The 22,810-nt window shown below is 37.6% G+C and overlaps 2 protein-coding genes across 2 annotated transcripts; both read right to left on the minus strand.

The window, feature by feature from the left end:
• Positions 1-1,083: 1,083 nt before the first annotated feature.
• Positions 1,084-8,982, minus strand: LOC306760659 (THAP domain-containing protein 5-like). The gene is made up of 5 exons (XM_079246608.1): positions 8,852-8,982; positions 6,880-7,063; positions 4,709-5,511; positions 4,412-4,598; positions 1,084-1,462 (listed from the first exon to the last, which is right to left on the minus strand). The coding sequence occupies exons 1-5, from the start codon at positions 8,923-8,925 to the stop codon at positions 1,343-1,345; spliced, it is 1,368 nt and encodes a 455-aa protein (XP_079102734.1). The 5' UTR covers positions 8,926-8,982; the 3' UTR covers positions 1,084-1,342.
• Positions 8,983-9,812: 830 nt separating this feature from the next.
• Positions 9,813-21,233, minus strand: ppp5c (protein phosphatase 5, catalytic subunit; the record flags this gene model as incomplete). Its single annotated transcript, XM_079247066.1, has 13 exons — positions 9,813-10,936; positions 12,590-12,671; positions 14,069-14,247; positions 14,337-14,377; positions 14,481-14,568; positions 15,825-15,967; positions 16,194-16,299; positions 16,446-16,544; positions 16,655-16,720; positions 16,795-16,916; positions 17,655-17,802; positions 18,351-18,592; positions 21,137-21,233. 13 exons carry the CDS (start codon positions 21,231-21,233, stop codon positions 10,874-10,876), a joined length of 1,476 nt encoding a protein of 491 aa, XP_079103192.1. The 3' UTR covers positions 9,813-10,873.
• Positions 21,234-22,810: the final 1,577 nt, after the last annotated feature.

The following is a 22,810-nucleotide window of genomic DNA, read 5'->3' on the forward strand; positions in this document are numbered from 1 at the left end:
ATTTTCTAATTCTGGTTAAATAGATTTTTTTTAAAGCAAACAAATAAGATAATTTATTACATATTACATCAGTCATAAACTAATATTTAGTTGAACAATCCTTTAATGTTTCCGCCCAGTCAGGTGTTTTCTGTTCCTCTCAGTCAGACTTCTGCACCTGTTGACAGGTATTTTGTCCCACTGTTCAACAGAAAAGTCTCTCATTTGTCCAGGACCAACTTGTTTGGTTTTTTCAACTCAATTAAATGAAAAAACAGTGTCTTATATTACTGAATTATATTTTTACTAATTTTTAGTTGTTGTTCCTTTTTTAAGTCTCCAGTTATTTGAGTGACTGTTGTAAATTCAGCCTTTTCTTTAATTAAAGGGGATGAATACATATTAACACAGCTGTAGATTTTATTATTAAATTTTTCCGTTCATGCACTTTTAATGATCTTATTTTGTTCATAAATCAGGGATGGGCAGTTTGTTCCTGAGGGTGGCTGTCCGGCAGATTTCAGAGGTTTTCTGCTGCAGCACACCTGTATGTGATTATTGGGCTAACATGCTTGGGCGGAACTTGGCAATAAGGCGTTGAAGAGGTCTTTCATCGAAATAAAGAGCGTTGAACTAGAGAAACGTCTAAAACCTGCAGGGCAACAATCCAAGACATATTGGAACATATTCCAAGACATATGACAAGAACTCATAATCCAGCATGTGCGCATGCGCCGCTACCTTAAAGAGACAGGAACCTGAAGTTACAAAGCAAGAAGAAGAAATAGGAGGTCTTTCTTGTGAGGTTGTTTGTAGTTTCAGTCAAACAGCAAAGATTATTAAATCGATCACAAACCAGGAGGACGTAGCCGACTCTACTGACATTTAGAGAAGGAAAACAGCCTTATGAAAGACTGAAGCTGCAGAAATATGCATGAAAGGTTCTGCTGCTTCAAATCCATGAAGAACATTTCAGTCAAGTTAAAACATTTTTAGTTTTATCAAATAGAAACCATTAAAAAGAAGAACAAACTTTAAAGAAAGTTATTTTTATTGATATGCATGTTATCACAAACAGAACCACTTTAATAAACAGAATCTAGTGTAAAGAAAGATGTGGTAGAAAAGCAAAAAAGCCTTGATAAAAGAAAAAAACATTCAATAGAATCCCATTTTCCTCCTCTATGTTAGTGCAAAGCTCCTAGCAGGAGGGCCAAGACACATTTCATTCACTGATTTTCTTCTGTAAATTAAAACACAGGTGATTTTAAACCAGCAGCAGAAAATAAAGTACCATTTTATTTCCCATATCATTTTCCCTTTAGTTTGTGGAACAGACAAGAAATCCAGAGTCATTCTGGCTTCACAGCAAGTTGTCTGCATCGTTCAGTGGAGTGTACAAGTAGGCAGCACTGTCCTGCTCGTAGATGATGGCCACTGTTTCCCCGGCATCTGGCACCGTCGCACTGCTTTGGATGTACGCCTGAAAGGAGGGAGGGCAACCAAAAACTGAGTGGAAGGAGATATTTACTTTAAATAAAAACAAAAATCATTTTATGAGTAATGATTAAACAATGAGAAGCCGTGCGTTAGACGGTTATAATGCACGACGCCGAGTCTGGCAGCTGCATTATAACCGTCTAATGCACGGAGCAAGTTGTTTAATCTGCTTAGACCACCATTAGTCCCACACAGTAAACATTTTATTACAAATTTTTATTTCTTTTACAACACTTGCTAAATATGCTAAATTATAGGAACTACTTCATGTTAGCTCTGATGTACTTTTAATGCCAAACAACCGCTGTCATGCTACAACGCGGTTCTCTCATGCACCTGTTAACAGACAGCTGATCTGAACCAGTGGATTGCTATGGCGACACGCTTTAACGGAGTGATGTTACGGGGAATTAAATCGCCAAACTACATGTGCGTAAATTCAGAAATGTGCAGCCAGTTGTCATCAGAATTATCACAAAGCATCCAGCCCATTTATTTCTGTCCTTTAAAATGGACATTATGTGCACCTGTATCTTCCTTAAGTATCTGGAGTTACCCTACTAAACCCTATAGCATTCTGTAGAGGACGTCCTGGGCTTTCCAGTCATGTGTCATGTGATGCATTGCATCCTGGGAACTTTACTTTTTTTTATTCCACAACCATATTTTGTGGAAACAGGAGAGGTAAGTCAAATATTTATTATCTATTGCTAATTTTTCCATGATAATTATATATACTCTTGTTCATTAACATGTAAATATTTTTTTCCATCTGAGAATAATTAAATTATTTTTGTTTTAAAACAATAGCCATTTAATAAACACCAGGACTATTTTCTTGTATTTGATGGTGGCGCATTGTTGTAGGAGAAAAACTTGAAGCAGAGAGGATTTTATACCACATCACAGAGGGAAATTCAGATTTGGAGTTTTCAGGTGAGGAAAAGGATGGAGAGGATGAGTATCAGCCTGTGAAAGTGGAAGATGATGAAGAAGGAGAGGGACAAGATTCAGAGTTTAACATGTATAACATGTTAGATTATTGTAGTATTTGTACTCTGTGTAAATGCTGGTCAATATATGCAAGTTGACCAAACAAGTGCTTATAAATCTGGTCAATAGGGAGTCATATTACATCCATGACTCTTAAATTACTGCATTAACCCAAACCGGTGTGAAAAAAGTTAAGTGTTTTATTTACTGGAATTTATTTATGTTTTTCATCTTTCGTAACAGATTCACGCCTGTACTACCTGAGCTTCTTGCAAATCAAGATGACCCTAAAATCTGTGAAAACTGAAGTCAAGTCAAGATCTTCTCACAGTACAATGATGGAAAATCTCTGAAGATTCAGCAGCTTTTACAAATCAAAGACAGCTGCAAACTACAGGAGGGTCACTGGAGACTACAAACCAAGAAATCAGATTTCCGTAGGCATGTCAGTACACAGATACTGATATCTGTGTACTGACATGTGCATTCCCAGGGTATAAATGTTTTGCTTCCAGGATTATCACAGTGAAGATATCCAGAGGAAGAAGGAAAGCAGAACTTTCCTGAAGTTCTATGTCTTACAGAACAAAAGGAACTTACTTATGTTCTGTGACTTACAGTTTAATGTTGAACTTAATACATGTTTTCCATCACATTGTAACGTATTATTCCATACACTGTAAGGGCCAATGATGAAGGTCTATATAAGACAGGAAATTGTGTGTGTAAGGTGTGTGTTAGGTCAGAAATGAAATTCAGTTGTGACCACTTTGCCGGGAAAACGCTGTGAATGCCGTTTGTTTATGTTTACATGATGGAAAATAAACCAGCTTTTTAACTGGAACTGCAGCGTCTGGACATCTTATCGACATCATCCGCTCGGGGCGGGAAAATCGAATCGAAAAATCAGAAATCAGGATTTTTTTCTTCACAATTTTAAAATAGATTTTTTTGTTAATTTTTTTTTTTTTTTTCAAATAAATAAAATGAATGCACTATAAAATTTTTGTCATTTTTATTGTTTTTTATTGATCTATTAACTTGTCTTCTTAGGATTATAGCAGCAGAATGATGGTCTGGCTACTGTGTTGTTTTTTTCCTCATTGAAATGAAGAAAAATGACGAGTAAAAAAAAAAAAGTTTTTTACATTTATTTTGTTTTTAATCTACAAAAATCAGCAATATTGGAGAATTGTGAGAATTGCAATTTAAATGTTATTTGTTCTTAGTGTTTGCTGTAGATGATACCATCCAGTTGGTTTATTTTGAGATGAGCATGGGGTAGGGTTTAAAAGATTAATTTTTCTTCCTACTCCAATTTACTTTTCCTTTCTTTTTTACATGAAATGTAAAACAATGGGTGTGTGTTTTTTATTGTAACTTTGGAGTATATTTTCTGCGGTTGTTTTTTGGATTTGCCAATATATTATAAAAAAGAAAAGAAAAGAAAAAAATGTTGAAATGAAAATGAACAAAAAAATGAAAAAATAAATCAAATCGGCACCCAAAAATATCGTCACACTTCTATCATCCACACCAGGTAAGGCGAGTCAGGAGAACTTTCCGGATCGCAAGCTTCCAGAGGCTTAAAGCGTCGACTTAGCCCCTTCATACACCTTGACTTTGCAAGCAACAAGTTACAGAAAAATTAGACAGAGTTGTTTTTTCTTTGAACTGAACGCATTGTTGGATGAAAATCACTCTAATCTGCTACTTTTTTCACGTTTTCTAAATGCTGTTCCATTTCTACATGAATATCGTCCTGTTGTTCTCTACAGTGGAAATGCTGTGAAATTAAAATAAAAAATATGTTTAAAAAACTGAAAATCTTTTTTTAGACCTACATAGAGAGGACATAGAAACTGTAAGACTGGAAGATTTCTCTGTGGTTCTCAGGAGGATAATAGGATTTAATAAGAAGCTGAGAAGTTGGACGTACCCTCTCCAGGAGCTGCAGCCGCTCTTCGTTCAGCAGGTTGCTTTGCCGCAGCTGGCTGACCGTGTTTTCCAACCCGATCAGTTTCTCCAGGTGGCGGCGGTGTCGCTGCTGCAGCACTTTCACCTTTTTCTGCAGCTCGGCCACGATCGCCTCCAGCTGCTCCTTGCTCAAACTGTTCTTGTGATAGCTGCAAATAGAAGAGAAAAAACACAATAGAGAAGATCAAAGAAAATAAATAAATATCCAGCGATGAGAAAGGAAAAGTTAAAGTGTGGACAGTCGGGAGGTGATGCTCACCAGTGTTCCTCCAGCTGCTGATCCTGCTGCTCCGCATCATCCGCCTCTGACATGCTCTCCTCCCCCTCCCCTCCATCCCTGTTCAGCCTCTCCAGGGTGAGGACCAGAGACGGTGGGGATGGCGCTATGTGTTTGGACACAATGGGCAAAGTGGATGAGATGGGTTTGGGGCTCAGGGCGGATGACAGCACTGTATCTGGGGAGAAGGTGAACTGCGTGGAGGTTTCTGTGGGGAAAATGTTTGGGATTGTCTCCAAGTAGGCGATGACTTGAGCTTCATGACCTTCATGGTCGTGTGAGAGCTCATCGGTGGTGTAAGTAACATCCTGGACTCCGTCAGAGCCCACAGCATCATCTACGCAGCCAAACATGGAGTCGTTCATGACCAGCCTGCCGCCTTGCCTCAAAATGGCAGCGGTGAGTTCATTCACCAGCTCCTGTTGTCCATCCCCAGCAGGGCAGTTGGACATCACCACCACCTCGGCGTTCTCCCCACTGCCGTCTGCTGCCTGGTACAAAGTTAACGGGAAGCTTACGCCTGTTTCCACTCCGTCCACTGATGCCAGAGAGTCTGTCTGGAGAGAAGAGTCAGATTCTCCGACATGACTCGACTCCAACAAACCGCCTCCTGCTGCTCGCGACGGGTCAACCGCGATCTGAAGCAGGTGCACCATGTGCAGCGCACCGTGAGTCCCTCCAGCATCCAAAGTCGCTGCGCCGTCATCGGACTCAGATCCGACGTGGCTCCTGTTCGTCCTTATCCGCTTTGACTTCGTCTCACTGTGATCTGTGGCTTTCCGTTTCTAGAAAAACCAAATGTTTGTTTATCAAGAGGCAACGCAGAAAGGTTTGCAGCTTTATTTCCAGCTTTCTGCTGCAGAGTAGAGCTGCAACCATCGAGTACTTTTGGAATCGGGTACTCTGTCGATTATTTTTACGAGTAATTGAGTACTCTAGCAATTATATTTTTTGTGTTATAATTTGTAAAACAAATACTAGAAACTCAACCAAAGTAAATCTATAAATTTATATTTGTGAAGCTGTTGCAAGTGTTATTACTACATAATGCATGAGGACTGGTGCAGCCGACGTGTTTGTGCACGCGCTCAATGTGTGGAGAAAAAATTCTCAACCGGCCGCGAATTTCTGCCTTTTAAAAGATTTAAAAGAAAAATTCACGTAGAAAGAAGGACTGACTTGTAAATACTGTACAGACACACCGTAGGCAACAGATTCTGTTTTTATATATTCTATACATGTTTAGATGTTTTATATGTTTACTGAAACAGTGATGTCGTCCCTCCAAACAGCGCAGTGGTCTGAGAATGCTGCGATGATGCAGAAATTAAAATATATCACCTCTTGATATTAATTAAACGGAGCATCGAGGCAAATTATTTGCCTCGATCAATTTTTGTACTCGAGTTACTGTAGTAATCGTTGCAGCCCTACTGCAGATGGAATCATTTCCAACAAACTTTGCATTTTATAACAAGTGGCAGAAGCAGGGTTGATCTCTGTTCAGGTAATACTTTATGAATCACTTCAATGGGAACAAATAAGACAAATTTTGTTACAGGAAAAAGAAAAGCCATCTATCAGACAGGAACTGTATAAGAAAAGCCTTTATATGAGAAACAAGTGCTTTAAATTATTATTTATTTATAAAGCACATTTCAAGAACAGAATGTTGCTAAAGTTCTGCACAAAGTTGAATATCACAATATAAAACAACACGAAATATTAATGTTGTTAAAATAATAAAAACAGGTAAAACAATTAAAAATAAATAAATAAATACCCAATAAAATAATTAAAAGGAACAATAAAACAAATAAAAGACACAGAGGACCACACAACTCACACAGTGTTAAAAGCCAAAGAATAAAAGTGGGCCTTTAGATGAGACTTGAAGCTCTCCACTGTGGAGGCAGCTCGGACATGGAGGGGCAGAACATTCCAGAGTCTCGGACCGACTACGGAGAACGCCCTGTCCCCTCTAGTCTCAAGTCTCGTCTCAGGCACCACAAGCTGGGACTGGCCCTTGAGACCTCAAGGTGCGAGCTGGGGTGTAAATTTGGAGGCATTCTGTAATGTATTGAGGGGCCGGTCCATTTAAAGCTTTAAAAACAAACAATAAGATCTTGATTGGAGGTTTCATTGCTTCTTACCTCGACGTCCTGGAAGACTGTCGGTACGGCGTCGCTCTCCAGGTAACGGATCCCCCAACGCACCTTAAAACATGAAGGTGCAAAATGTTCGTGGCAGATGTACTGGTGTCGGGAAGGAGTCCAGTTCTCACGGCCCATGTTGCTTAACCACTGCTGCAGTCGGTCCGGGTCCTGGAGCGGGAACCTGGTAACCATGAAACATTACAGCTGTGATAAACTGGTTGAGGCTGAGGTTCTTCTGCTGATGATCATTTGTTTAACGTGAAATGAGAAACAGTGCAACTGCAGTTAAGATGAAAATCTGCTTATTAAGGATTTACATGACAACACATGCAGTGGTTTTCAAAAGTCTTGATTTATTCCCATTCTACTGCCAAGTAGCTAAACTTCAGTAATATTTTACTGTGGTCTTGAGCAATCGGTTTTCTGAAGGTCAATTAAAGTTTCTCTTTGGACACTGGCTGCTTGTTTACTTATTTTCAGGCGAGTCCTTGTGCCTGATTATGTTCAGAGGATTGTTTCTTTTTTGCTAAGACACTTAATCATGTGCTATTCGTCATTCAAGCATAAAAAGGCACCAAACTCCAGCAAACAAATCCAGATACTATGTTGCTATCAGCCTGTAATACAATTTGTTCCTATTTATTTATTTTTTTTATCTGTGGAAGACTGCACAGATAAGTCAGTTTAAGAGACAGAAAATCAGGTTTTTGCAGCAACAAGCTGATTCCCAAAGAGCTGGAAAACTGGCATATCTCAACGTGGTGTGCAGCATGTTCTTAAAACACAAGAGGAAACTAAATAAGTATCAACTATCAGATGGACTCTATGGACCAATGGCTTTTGAGAAGCAACTCTTAAAGGACGAAAACAAGGAGAAAAGGCTTAATGATATTCAATGATACATGAACTGCACTGAAAATCAGTGGGAACATTTCTGATGTAGGGATGAATCCTCCGTAGAACCCAAAAGGAAACATTACTGAAGCAGTGTGGGATCATCTGGACAGAGAACAGCAGAAACCTCCACAGAAAAGCTCTGCAAAGTCCTTCAGGAGGCCTGGAGAACTAGTCCTGATGATTACTTAAAGAAATGACAGCTTGTCTCAGGAGGCCTTACACTGTGTTGGCCAGTAGCCATGACAAATATTGACTTTTCAGCTGCAAGAGTTGCACAAACAGGTTTTTTTTTCATCATTTTAAATTTACATACTGCATTCCCATTCATCTCTGAACTGTTTTCACAACATTATACTAAAAAATAAGAAGTGCCTTTGCACTGCTCTATCTTACTGTATGTAAACCTGAACAAACCAGTAGAGTCCATAAGAAGAAATTCAGAGCATCAGATATGATCAGGTAACTGAGGCTCTGCACAGTCATCACATTTTAGCTTGTTCTAACTTTGTACTTTCTGCACATTACAGTGTAATCAGCTCTACTTTCCTTCTGGAGGTGCAGCAACATGTTATTACAAGTCAGCTGAAACACGTTATGTATGACTATATATCTGAAATAATTCTGGTCCATCTAATAAGACTAAACTAACTGTTAGAGCTTTGTTTGTGTTTTTTAATACCCTGACAAAACATCTTGAGGAGTGTTATGCTGTGGATCAACCCATAGATTAAGATGACATCATCTCTGCGGTGGCTCAGCATGACTCAGACCCACAAAAGTTCACCTTTTCTACTAAAACCGCCACAAATCTACCAGACTGGTTCCAAACTGCAGTCATTATTTAAAAGAGTTGTGTCAAAGGTCAAAACAGGTCAATTATCAACTCGTCAAAACAAGAGAAGTCATATCCTGCATGTAGGCGTCATGACCACAGAGAGAGGGTAATCCCTGACGTAAAGTGTCTCCGAAGAGGAAAAAGTTGTTATTTAGAAACTCACATAAACATGAATCGTATATTTTATTACAACAACTTGGATTTTTACAGAGCAGACTTTTTAAAAAAGTATCTTACTTGTAAAAGCTTTTCCTGCTGCTGCTGTTTGCGGAGTCATTCTTGCAGTTCGGGACCGAGCAGTATTTCGGCATCTCCGGCTACGACGTTCCGACTTCTTCTGCGTTCATAACAAGGTGAAACCAAAGTCCTCCCCCACCCCGAGGTGTCTGCTCAAACTCGTGCTGTGTGTTGTCAAAACGCGGCGCACAGCTGACGAACGATGATCAGCTGTTAAAACGCGGACGTCATCGTCGTGCGACTGTCAAGCGTTCAGGCCATAGACATATATACACATAGACACCGCGCCGCCATCTTGGATGGGTTTCCATGCGCCTCCAATGTATTTATGTATAATGTATAAAGCGGAGAAAAACCAATATGGCGGAGACGCTGATTCACTCTCCAGCGCTCAATGTGACGTCTATGTATATATTATGTCTATGGCTCAGGCACCGGTGGGAAGCTCTGATTGGATGTAATTCTGTCAGGCTAATTATGACGTAAGCTGTTGATGACGTTTAATGTTTTAGGTGTTTGGTTATGTTTGTGTATTTAATCCAAATTATTTTCCTTTGTGCTGGTTTTTTTTAATATAATGGAAGTTATATTTTATAAACCTATCAAATTCTGTTATTAATTAATCATTGAAAGACTAAAAAAAATATGTAAATGGCTGAAAGATAAAACCTCCAATAACACAAAAATTTGACTTCTTAATTTAAAAAATTAACATGGTATGAAAGTAAGAGATGAAAAAGATTAGAATCCTTTGTGACATTTTACAGGAATGCTTTAATATCTATTACTCCAGTAATTACTCCAGCAGTAATACTAGAAGGAAATAAGGAGTAAAACCTGAAAACCAGAAACATCTGGGACCAAACTGTGAAAAATTAAACAAAACCTTGGTAAATTGTACAGGATAAAGTCAACACATAATAAAAGAAGATACACACCAGTTTCTAAAATCACTGGACTAGTTTTTTTTTTTTTAATTCAATAATTTTCTCCAAACATTACACAGAATCTTTAAATGATACAGTATATATACATACACATCTGTGTATTTCTTTATCTAAAAAGTTGAGGGCCATTGGACAATGCAGCTGTGCGTTTCAAGACAGGATTGTTTTCCGGACGTCTGTGTGATGAAGAAAGTCACAAATGGGAATAACAAGCCACTGATAATTGAGTATGTATTGAAGACTAGAGTGGCATCAGTGTTGCTGTACACCAAAGCTAACTTGAGGACTGAACTGTGCAGGAGCTGCCGAGTGAGTGGCACAATGACTATCAGGGATGAGTACATGGAGCGCCACAGTACCTTCCCTAACAGGAAGCAGTGCAAAATAAAGGTTACCAGTTAAATACATCACTAATGGCAAACAGCACCTTTATGAGTGTACCCAGAGAATCTTTCTTTTTTTTCTTTTTCCTTGTTTGTTCGGATTGAAATCGGTCAGATTTTGTATTCCTGCTGAATGAAACCTGAGCCGATATACTGATGCTCGGTTTGAGAAACACTGAACCAGCTTACAAACTGCTTAACTATGTATGCAGGCCAACATTACAATGCTAGGTTTCAGTAACAAGAAGCTCTTGCTAAAACTGAACAATCATCATTACAGATCTTTGGTACATACCAGCTATTTGAAGCCATCTGCTGAGGATATCAAATACTTTAAAAGGACAAGCAGCTCAAAGGGGACTCATCTGAAACTCTCAGGGTTGGTTTCTTTACCCAGTGATGCAACACGTGAGCAGGCAAATGGACTACAGAAGCATGAGTTTTCCAGTTTTAACCAATAACGTGAAGGAATATTACCAGTCCTGGACTGGACTAAGTGATCTCTTCCCATCAAAACTACACCACATATTTTCTGCATACAACTAGCTCAAGTTTGTAGGGAAAAGGGATCTCTTAGACTAAAGCATGAACGAGAGCATGTGCGAGCACTGGAGGGAATGAGGTGCGAGGATGGTTCGGGTCCGATGGGAGGTCATCAGTGTCACAGACAGATTTCAGATTTCGTGCGGCCTCTACATCATCCCCAACTGCATTAGCGTGTTGGCATACGCCATGGGCTTGACATTCGGATGAGGCTGTAAAAGAAGGAAACTGGTTTTAGAAGCAGTTTTGACATGTTTTGCAAAGATTATGTGTTGCTAGAAGACACGCCTGACATCCAGCTAATAAAACTGTTTATAGTTTAATTTGTGGTGCTTTATAACGTCATATAAAGCAGCTGGTCAGAAGTTTCTGGAAAAGGACAAAAGAGATGGAATCTGAAGCCCAGCAGATGTCGCTGTAACACTGTACACGTTACTAAAATCTGAACATTGAAAGTTGAGTACATTTATACTACATTTAATAGGAAAAAGACATAAATATACGCTATCTAATAGTTAGTGCATTTCCAGAACTACAAGCAAAAACTTACACTGGTCACACAAAGTTACAGATATTCAACTTCTAGATGAAATTTACAAAAAGAAAAAAGGAAAACATCGGTATTACATCATGAACTTGGGACATTTAAGCAATAAGAACAATCAGAATAAGTTTTAGTTTATTAATCCCCACTGGGAAATTCAGCTATGCATTTAACCCATGTCCAGATGTACTACAGTGCGCTAGAGGCTGCCATATTTCAGGAATCCCATCGGTCACGGGATTTCTGCTGGATTCCCACAGGATAGGAGATAGTTTTACCATTAATCACGTGATTGGAACGGTGCGGGATAAAACGAAAAAAAAAAAACAGCATAAAAGAAAAAAAACAACAAACAAATTTAAAAATAAATATATATATATATATATATATAAGACAAAAATAATAAAATATAAAAATAAAAATATATATAAAAAATATATAAATATAAAATAAAAATATAAAGTATAAATATATTTAAAATATAAAATATAAAGATAAAAGAGCAGATGGGAGCGGGAACCAACCAACCAACAGCCAAAAAAAAAAGAAAGAAAAGGATTAGAAAAGATGGAGTTTTTGCTCAATAATCCTACAGAGTAACCCAAGTACAACAGAACTACACCACCCAGAAGCCAACACTGATTCCCCGTCAGAACTAAGAAAAGGAATGGAGTTATCAAAGACCCGCGGAGAAACCAATATGGATTTACAATAGAATGTTCTTAGTAATGACGATTAGGTTGGCAGAACTTAATCATTTAATCACTTTGCATCAAAACTAAATAAATTTCAAAACTGGGAGCGGGAATCTGAATGGGAGTGGGATTGGGAGTAATTTCATTGGGATGGGATGAAACTTTTCCTGTGGGAGTGGGATGGGATTGGGAGTGAAAACCACCCCTGTATCACCCTGTACAGTACGTTACCATGCTGTGGGGCCCAGGGAGCAGCTGAAAGGGGGTCAAGGCTTGCTCATGGCAAGCCCACCTCTGTAAACAGTGGACTAACCACTCCCCCATTAGGAAGACTCGTTCCATCATAGTTCCTCCATGTACTATAACTAGAGCTGCAGCGGCGGGTTTACGTAGTTAGTCTGATGTCAAAATGTGAACCGTATGACAAAGAGGACTGTTTACATAAACGCTGTCAGAGAACCAGATCATTTAGTGGTTATTTCATTAATTCGGTGGTTAATCATCTTGTTAGAGAAGAACATGTAGACAATAAATACCCTGCATGTGCATCGTTGCTTTAAAAAGACAAATATCTCTAACTTTCTGTGACATTGTGAATAATGTACCGTAGTGTAAAGAATACTGACCACAGCAGTGAACTGGTGAAATTCTGGCTTGAGGTCAGATCCCCTGAGGTGAATATATGCTCCTTTGTTTCCCATCTGATCACTGGAAGACAAAGCATACAGTCAACATTTGCAGTTTGGTGACACTGAGATAGAGACTGTCGTTAAAAATGAAACAAAGTCAAAAATAAAAACTATGAAACTAAGTAAAAACAGATTTATGGAAAGTGACCAAAATGTGGATCTAAGTTTGGTTTGCAGTTGAGCTGAATCATCTGGGTGGGAGAAATAAGAGTCTGCTTCATTCCTGCTGTTTTAGTAAAAGGACTCCCTCACGAGTTAAGTGAATGTCACCAACTCTGTTCACGTGGACAAATATTTTATCTATCATACTGAGATCAATCTGATCAGATTTTCGAACTGAAATTTTAATGGAAGCAGGATAAAGTGATCAGTAACGTTCAGAGATCATGGAAAGATTTAATACAACCAGAACGACTTTGACGTGTGCAGTGCAAACCAATTCTGAAGAAGAGAATTAAAAAGAAGATTTTTATTTTGATTTACAATATAATTTTTACCATCAATATGGTCAATAAACCTTGACACTAGGTGTGTTTCCATTACACCTAGAATTGCACAAAAACAAAATATTGCAATAAAAAAAACACGCTAATGGAAACACCTACATTAAAAAAAAAAAAAAGTTTCAAATATGGCTAAAAGGTTTTTATGCTCTCATAAGGTGGTTTTTCAGACGTTTTAATGTAGAAATATATCGCAAAAGTGTAACGGAAACACTATTTTTGCATTTAAGTGTCCCCGGATGTGACGTGAGGGGTCATGAAACCAGTTGATTTCCGTAACGATAGCGCGGTGCGGAACAAACAACAGCAAATTTCAGAGTATTAGAAAAGAAAATGAGATAGAAAATGTTCCAAAAGTCGTAGTAAATTCTCCGCAGCAAGTATAAAACCCCAAAATAACGCGACGTGGCTACATTCTCATAAAATCTCATGAGCGTAAGATTTTACGTAAGTTGAGGCTAATGCGTTAAACACAGTTCAATGTAAACAACACAAATCGCGATTGTTGTTTTTCTAATTTTTATTTTTCTAGAGTTTTCTTCTTACAAATATCGCTTATATTTTGTGAAAAATTGTCATGGAAACGCAGCTACTTTCAGTTTCCAACAAAAACGTATCTGCTACATTCCAGTTCTGGTATTCTGCCGCCATTTTTCAAGTTTTCCCTGAAACTCGTTACATCTTTTAACCTCAGAGGATGTGCAGAAGCAACGTCCACTACAGAAACTACCAGAATGAGTGTCGACATGGTTATTTTTGGTTATCTTCAAACTTTTATCAAAACTCTGAGATTCATCTGCAACCAAAACGTTTAGATTTACATTAGGGTCAGGAATGGACTCGACCGGAGGTAAAACATGGAAATGAGCAGCACCTGGACTCTGTGGCTGAGTTCGGCAGCACCATAACTTACCAGTAGTTGGGTGCTGAGAACACGGTGATGCACTTCCCTGAGTGGGTGACCTCATAACCCTCTGCTTTGACCTCATGACTACGCACAATGTAGTCCAGCTTGTTCTGGTCCAGGAAGCGCTCCGTCACATCCGGTCCGAACTGACAGCTCACCCCTCGCTTGCTGATCGACCGGCCGTTCTGTAACAGAGAGACAAGGACAAACTGATCATTTATCCACAGCAGAAGATGAAGGGCGTTCCTCTCATTCCAGTGTGTGGAGAACTGACCTGCGGTTGTGGATCTGACCAGAGAAGGTCACACATGGGACCTGTGGAGGAGCGTCAGAGCGTGTTAGAGCGTGTTGACATGTACCCATTTCCTTTTCGGAGATTTACAAGAGTTTTGTAAAGATGCTGAACGTCAAGCCCCACCTGAATCTGGAGGTTGTCTATTCCTATGAATCTTCCTGAGGTCCTCCAACGTGACGCCATCTTCACTGAAAAGTCCTCCATGCATGACCTGAGATGGAGAACGACATCAATACTGGTTTTAGTCTCTGAACTGGCTTCTTGTTAAGTTTCAGAACAAATTTTAAGATTCTTTGATCATTCTTTAATGGTATTGGTCCAGACTGTTCATCTGAAAGTCTCTAAATGAAAAAGTTAGAACTAAATTCCACCTTTCACTTTATCACCATCGTCCAAGTTTGTGAAACAACATTCCTGACAAAAGAAAAGAATATTCATGTTTTTAGAAATAAATACAAACCTTTCAAAGCTGGTTCTTATAATTTATATTTACCTACAACTTCATTTTGATTTTTTGAGTAATTTAATGAGGATTAAATCTATTTTTGTTAGATTAATTATTTTATTCATCTGCTACACTTTAATTTTTTAACCTTCATTTCTATTGATAACTTTTTATTGTTTATTTTGTTTTAGTTTGATTTTTGGGTTTTCTTTAAATCCTGTTTAGTCAGTTTTAATATATTTATTTGCCATTTTATTAGCTCATCTCCCATCTTTCCTCACTGATATCATTTCCTCTGTTCAGTTTTATTCTGGGGGCTCAAATCAGATGATTTCTGTTTGTGTCTGTCAGAGTGATAAAACACTGACAGAAACAGACTTTTGGCTTCTTTTCTTTATCTGTTATTTCTCTAAATCACTCAGTTACACAGTATTTCAACTTGTGTCATAAAAACAAAGTACAGGTGGTTCTCGGTTTTGTTCCTACGCCGCCGCATAAGTCGGATTTTTACCCCTTAAATACCCAATAAACACCCCTATAATCACAAAATGACCATCTAAATACATGTATTATACACCATATAAATGGAAACACAGTATAGGCAATTAAAATAGACATTTCTGTTAAAATAAAATAAATTTACACCAACTGAGGCGTCGTCTCAGCCTCACACGTTGTAAGAGCTTATACAGAACCTCGTAACTTGCTCTATGTTTTTTATTTACATTTATTTAAATGTAATATTTAATGAGCGTTGTAAAGTTGAAACGGCGTCAGTCGAGAACCGCGTAACCCGAGGACCGCCTGTATAATTAAATAAAAGATTGTGAGTTTGATTGTAACTAAAATCAAACCACATCACAAAAGAAAGTTGAAAAATTATTTGTAAAAATAATTATTCTGTAGTACTTTATCAGCAGAATCAGATGTTGGTAATAGACTTTTACTGATTACAGATACTTAACTGTCTTCTAACACATTTCATTTTTCTCCTGCTCGACCTCTTTCAGATACAATCTTACCAACACTTTGCTGTTGATACACTGTGCAAGCGGAAGCCACTGGAAGACCTCACTGAAGAGCTGAAACATCTGGGCTGTGTACTTGGCTTTCACCTCCCCTTCAAATCCATACATCTGGTTCATGTTGTCCGTCTCGTGGTTACCTGCACAAATAAACCTTCTTATTTTCTATAAAGAAGTCCTGTTATAATACTTTATAAGATAGTTTGTAGTTTAATGTTAAAAGCAAAACTAAAAGACTGACATGAAAAACGTTCAGTGTTGCGTTTTAAGCTGACAGACATGTAATTAGCATACGATTCCACTTCTTATAACAACTATTACACACACATTCAGACACCCACACACAGACACACTGAGTGCTTTCACCTCTAAGCAAGTGGAAGTCGTTGGGGTAGAGCAGCTTGAAGCCAAAGAGGGTAAGAATGACCTCAACGGAGAAAGAGCCACGATCCACAAAGTCACCATTGAACAGCTAAATGCTGTGGTTAAGCAAAATGACGCACACGTTCTGGGTTTGACGCATTTGGCTTTTATCATTTTAGACCAGAATAACGAAAACCTGGAGTGACAACTCAAAACACAAGTATAAATAAATGTGACGTATGGCTGAAAGGATACATAAGGGTTGGTTTCTGAAGGTAAACCGTTCAACTTGAAGATGTTGAGGAGATCGTAGTATTGCCCGTGGGTGTCACCACAAATAGTTATTTTTTCTGCCTGTGGAAAAAAAAAGTCATATGAAGACCATAAATACACTCCAAACTACAACTTTGTTAGTAAAAAAAAAGATGTTTTATGTGCAGAAACCAATGTTTTGGTGTTCTTACCTCCTTCAATGTAATTTCAACAAGACTCGGTAGTTTTGATAGAATATCTTTAACTTGTACCAAAATCTGAAAATGTAAAGAGAGGATTAGTCATGGATGCGGGAAGGTACGCGGTTCTATGTACGAACATGCATGTTTACCTGATAGGCACACTTTCTGTGCAGTTTCTTTTGATCTTTGAACCAATCCATCATGTCTTTCATAAACTGCAATGTGACCTTTCCATCTTCAACTTTGGGGCCCACGTAGTCATCCTCAATCGCTGCAACACAAATTAATCTTTAATGTTCATTCGCTCAGCAAACACTTTGCTTAAAAGTTCATTTTTCTTTTTTTTTTCTTTTTGTACAATCTTAGACAACATTTCCAGAGAGATAAGTCTGCCAAGCCAGATGTTATCTCTTTTATGTTTATTCTTTTACTATTAATAATATTGTCGGTTAAAGAGACAGAAGACTATTTTAGAAGCTTTATCAGCAACATGAGATTGAGGTGTGTCAGTATGGTGTGAATGATGATATGTATTTGTTTTACTTGTTATTTTAATATGTATAAAGCACTTTGAGTTGCTTCTTGTATGAAAGGTGCTGTACAAATAAACTAATTTGATTTGATAAATCAATGATAAAAATGTGACATGAAGACACGGATGACCATGAGAAGCATGACAGGATATGAGCTAGGACCTGCCAAAACGTAACAGTAAATGTGTCATTTAAGAGAGAAAACTTTCTAATTTACACTGTGGTTGGTCGTGGAGATACAACCTTTTCTCTGCTTTCACATGACAATCACTAAAATGTCCTGCCTATGTCTGGATTCAACAACTTGCAACAGAAAACAAAATGCCAGAACACAAAAATAACACGCCACACACCTTGTCAACGCTCCATCAAAGTATAGAAACACTAGCTGTGTTCACATTCAGCACATTTGATTAGGAAATTTTACAACTGTTTAATGTGTTGTATTTATCTGTGCAACAACAGAGGAAACTTACTCATGTTTTCGATGTCCAGAGAGTCGACAACAGATTTTTTTGTCTCATCACTGGCAATGGCTCTTTCAAAGGCCTTCTGTTTCACAATCTTGTTACATTCCTGATACTTCATCCTCGCATCCTTGTCGTTTGGCCGAACCCTCACTACCTATTTTCAGAACAAGGAAAGGATTTGACATGTAGAATTTCAGAAAATCATCAACATACATGAAGGTAGACAACATACAGACCTTGTATGACTTTACAGAAGAGAACATAGATGATGATAAAAAGATCCAGGAAAGATTTAATCTTTACAGCACGGAAATGATCTGTAGCAGATTTTAATGTAATTTTGTCTACAGGAGTATAAATCTAGCAGAAATATAAAGTATTCTCATTAGACATGAGCTTTTACTTTATTCTTGAGACGGGTACAGAGAGAAGTGATAAACTGCTTATCTTTAGAGGTTTTTTCTTTCCCACATCCCAAATATATGATTTATTTAGTAAGTTAACAGCACAAATAAAAAGCAGGAAGCCAATCAGCTGTGGGATGACAGCCCCTACAGGCAGTTTAACAACTGGCACTGTGTCTGGATTATTGGATCATCCCTGTTTTAGAGCATTAAGGCGAGTCCAGGTCACCCGATACAACTTGATGCATGCTCTATGTCTCGACTGAATGCTAATAATTAGTGATTTGACATGTCTTACTGTTTCATAGTCCTTCAGCGCAGCTTTAAACTTTCCCAGCGCCATGTTGGAGGTGGCGCGGCGGTAATATCCTTTTATGTAGTTTTTGTCTATCTCCAGGGCCTTCGTGGCATCCGCCAGGGCATAGCCATAGCACTCTGTGCGCAGGTATGCCAGGCTTCGGTTGCTGTAGTAGATGGCATTGGATGGATTGAGCTCCACAGCCTCTGTGTAGTACTTGATTGCATTTTCATAGTCTTTTTCTGAAAAAAGAAGAAAACAAAGAATTAAATAGAGTTCTATAATGTATAAAATGACTGAGGTCTTATATTAATAGTTTATTACTGATTGTATTGTGCTCAGCTTTCTCTGTCACATTAATTAATAAAGTATTTACCAATTTTAACCATTAAGAGGATCATTCAAAGACAGCAATGAATGGTAGCATTTTATGTCATCCTGAAAAATATATTAACTGGATTTAAACAACATTAAATAATACGACATTTAAAACAAAGCATTTTTCTCATGCGATTACATACAGAATAAAATTACCAGTAAACAATATATTAGGTCTCATGGGTCATATTAAGGGTTATTGGAATCAGAGTCTAAGCATACTATTCTCATTTATTCAGGTGCATTTAAAATTATGATTTTTTTTTTTATCATTTGGAATAATTATCATATTTTAGCTTTAGACCACAAATGCAACTCTGCTCTGGGAAAAGAGAAGTTTAGACTCACAGGAAACCAACTTCAACATCTCTCTATCTCAGGTGAACCATTAAGTTGACTCTAATACTTTCAATTAATTTTTATCAGAAAAGCATGATTTATTCAGTGAAAACAAAAAGCATCATAAGTTTGTGTGCTTCATATTCATGTGTGACTGAACTGGTTATTGCAACTATGAATGGCACCTATCTGTCTGTCTATCTATATCTATGTCTATATCTATATATAAATAGAAAGCAAATCAAGTCAATCACTCGCTTTAACAGTTTAATTGGTAACTAATGGTGAATCTACTGCCTTAAAGGAGCATTAATGATTGTATTATAACAACAATCCACCCAAGTCACCCAACACCCAAGATAGTTGTAATCTCATTTCTGTCCACATGCATGGCAAATATCAACAATGAAAGAGTGTTAATATGGCGAATATGAAAGATGCAGTGAGTAGATGTAAGAACTCATGTATGGTGTGTTTGGAGACTTGTGAAACCAGCGACTTAAGGTATGGATCTAACTCACAACAGCATTCAAACTAACTAAACATGTAATGAGAACAAGGTTTTTTATGTGACAAGTGATAAAACTGCCCATGGCACCTACTTTCACTGATTTATTCTTGTTTGCGACGTTCTGATCAGGCACTCACACAACCACCTCCTCCACGGCCGCATGGTCACTTTTTGACCGCTTAGGATCGAGTCAAAATGCCTGAATAAACTGTATCCCAACCCCAAAGCTGTACAAAGCTTTAAAAAGTATACTTGACACCATAATCATAGGACTTCTAGTATTTTCACTAAGAACTGGCAGCTGAACTGCAGCAGTGCACCACTTCCGTTAATACTGTATTTATGTCATAAGTAATATAAATTAAAAAAGAAATCTGGGACCAAAACAATTTTTTTTTCTTTTCCTTTCCTTCTTTATACACTTGTATTAACACAAGGACACATCTAAATAAAAGTGTAAGGATTGTATAATAAAATGGGGAACGTTCACATGCTTCCTTTTCTAGACAATTCTAGGAGCTGTGTCTCATCCGAGAAGAGAAGAGAAGAGAAGAGAAGAGAAGAGAAGAGAAGAGAAGAGAAGAGAAGAGAAGAGAAGAGAAGGAGAATTTATGTCACAAGTTAGATAAATTAAAGAAGAAATATGGGACCAAAACAGAATTATTTTTCTTTTTAATTTTATTTTTTAATTTAAATATTTTCTTATTTATTTTTATTCCTTTTCCTGTCTTCTTTCATGTTTATACACTTGTATTAACACACGGACACATCTGAATAAAAGTGTAGGGATTGTGTAATGAAATGGGGAAAGTTCACAGGATCCTAGAAAATTCTAGGAGCTGCGCCTCATCCTAGATAGAATAGAACAGAACAGAATAGATTAAAATTCCTGTCACAAGTTATATAAATTAAAGAATAAATCTGGGACCAAAACGGAATAAATTTTTCTTTTTAAATTTTATTTCTTAATTTTTTTCCATTCATTTTATTTTTAAAATTTTTAAAATTTTTATTTTAATTTTTAAATTGTTTGAAAATTTTATTTTTATTCCTTTGCCTGTCTTCTTTAACGTTTATATACTAGTATTAACACACAGACACGTCTAAATGAAGGTGTAGGGATTGTATAATGAAATGGGGAAAGTTCACATGCTTCCTGGCCAACAGAAAATTCTAGGAGCTGTGTCTCATCCTCACTTTAAAATACACTTTAAAAACAGACACCAGGGTTTAATCTTAGCGTTATGGATTATTGGTCAGCACAACAGATGACCATACAGTTAACCTTGTGAAAAGTCTGATCTGAAGCGGCTTTTAGAGACCGCGCGTGTCTCTGCTTGGCGTTAGCCTCGCAGGCTAGCAGCTAACGGCTAACTCCCAATGCAAATGAATGGAGTTTACAGTTAGCATGCTCCCTGTGCGGCATTAGCTTTGCGTAATATGCGAGACCGGCTCCATACTGCGACAAAATAATGACATTCAATCAAAGAAGGATAATGTAAATGCCGGTTTAAAACAGATAAACACGGTCGCCTAATTGAAAAGTTATATTAATTACCTTTAAAGTACTTATTCGCCTTCTCCTTGAGTAGCTCTGCATCGTTAGCTCCCTCCGCCATCTTCTTCTCTATGCCGTTTTCCGTTCCGTGCGCCATTGACAGTAATGTCGTAAAGGTCGCAAAAACCTATTTTGTCCTAAATGAACTTGATGTTTTTGCTCCAGTTATTATGTACCTGTGATTTACTTTACTTTAAAGCAAAACAACACGTTTGGTTAAATGAATAATGCCAAAAAAATGTCTAGTGACTTGAACATACACGTTAGCTGTAGATAAAAGCAACTTTATTATGACATACACAAGAAAGTAAACACGATTATTTGGTCAGACTTCTGCAATTAATAGGCCAAATTAAAAACTGACTACTTAATACCTATTAAATTAGTTTAATTTCCACATGTTGCAATAATGTGCCAAGGTCTTGAGTCACCCCTGATTTATGTGTCTGAGTTTATGGGAAAAAAGGGGGAAAATAGAAAGAAATTTATGTCCAGCCATATGTAAAAACATGACACTTAAATTATACTATACAAGGTAAAAAAAAAAAAAAAAAAAAAAAAACTCATGGTCTTTATGGAAAAAAATCAATATCTGTTAAGAACGTCTTTAGTTGCAACACAGCTTCTTTGACATGTTTGCCATTTTGTTATGTAGACTTCATGAGTGGTTCTCAAGACTTCATAAAAATCCAAAGCCCTCTGTCAAATTTTGCCTGTTTTCTGTCAAAATACTCCCTTAATAATCCCAATAGTTAAATAATGTTTAGGTCTGAACTCTGAGGAGAATGTATCACTCCAGGAGACATGTTGCCCCTTAGTTTCAGTCCAGTTCTTGTGTAATTGGATGTCCTTTAGCCTTTTGTTCCCATTATCTCTCCTAAAATGGTTTCTTAACAGCCACTGCTCCATTGACACCACCTCTGATGAGCTCTATTGAACAGTAGATATATCAACTAAAGATCCAGATGCATCTCTCGGGTCGTATGCTGGATTTGTTCCAATTTCTTGAGGACGTCACTCTCAGATGGTGTAGGTAAACTTTTTTTCCTGACACTTCTTATTTTGTTTCTCTTATGAGTCATGTTTTCTTATTTTGTTTCCCATCTGTCCAGTTTTCTTGATTGTTTAATGACACAATGCACACCATTCTGAAATAGTTTTCAGCTAATAGTTCCTTTAAGAATCACCATGTTGCTGCAAAAGTCCAACTGTGTTATTTTTGGCATTTTTCATGGATGAAATTAACAAAATGAAAAGGGGGAACAAATGTTTGTTATAAGCTTTTAGCAACAAGATCTCATTCATAGTTGTTGGTGTCAATTATTTGTCAGCATAAAACTGGTCCATCTCTTTAGCTAGGAGCCTTTTTAATTCTTCAGTGATTAATGGTTCAGTTTAAAGTGAATAAACTACCAATATAACACATTTCTATAAGAACAATCTGGTGCAAGCAGAAGAAAAAGTAGGGCAGGCCTTTAGAAAGCTTGGAGAACTATTACTCATTGCCAATTTAAAACATTACAAGAAAATCTGGCAGCTTGAAAGCAAAATATTACTGATTGACAGGCAGCATAAGACTTTTTGCATCATACTCCACAATGACAGTGGCTTTGGTGGTAGAGCCAAGCAGTCATGTAACCCAACAGTCTGGTTTGAGTCCTGCTCCCCGATGCT

This window comes from Telmatherina bonti (genome assembly GCF_933228915.1).
Source record: "Telmatherina bonti genome assembly, chromosome: 9".
NCBI lineage: Eukaryota > Metazoa > Chordata > Actinopteri > Atheriniformes > Telmatherinidae > Telmatherina > Telmatherina bonti.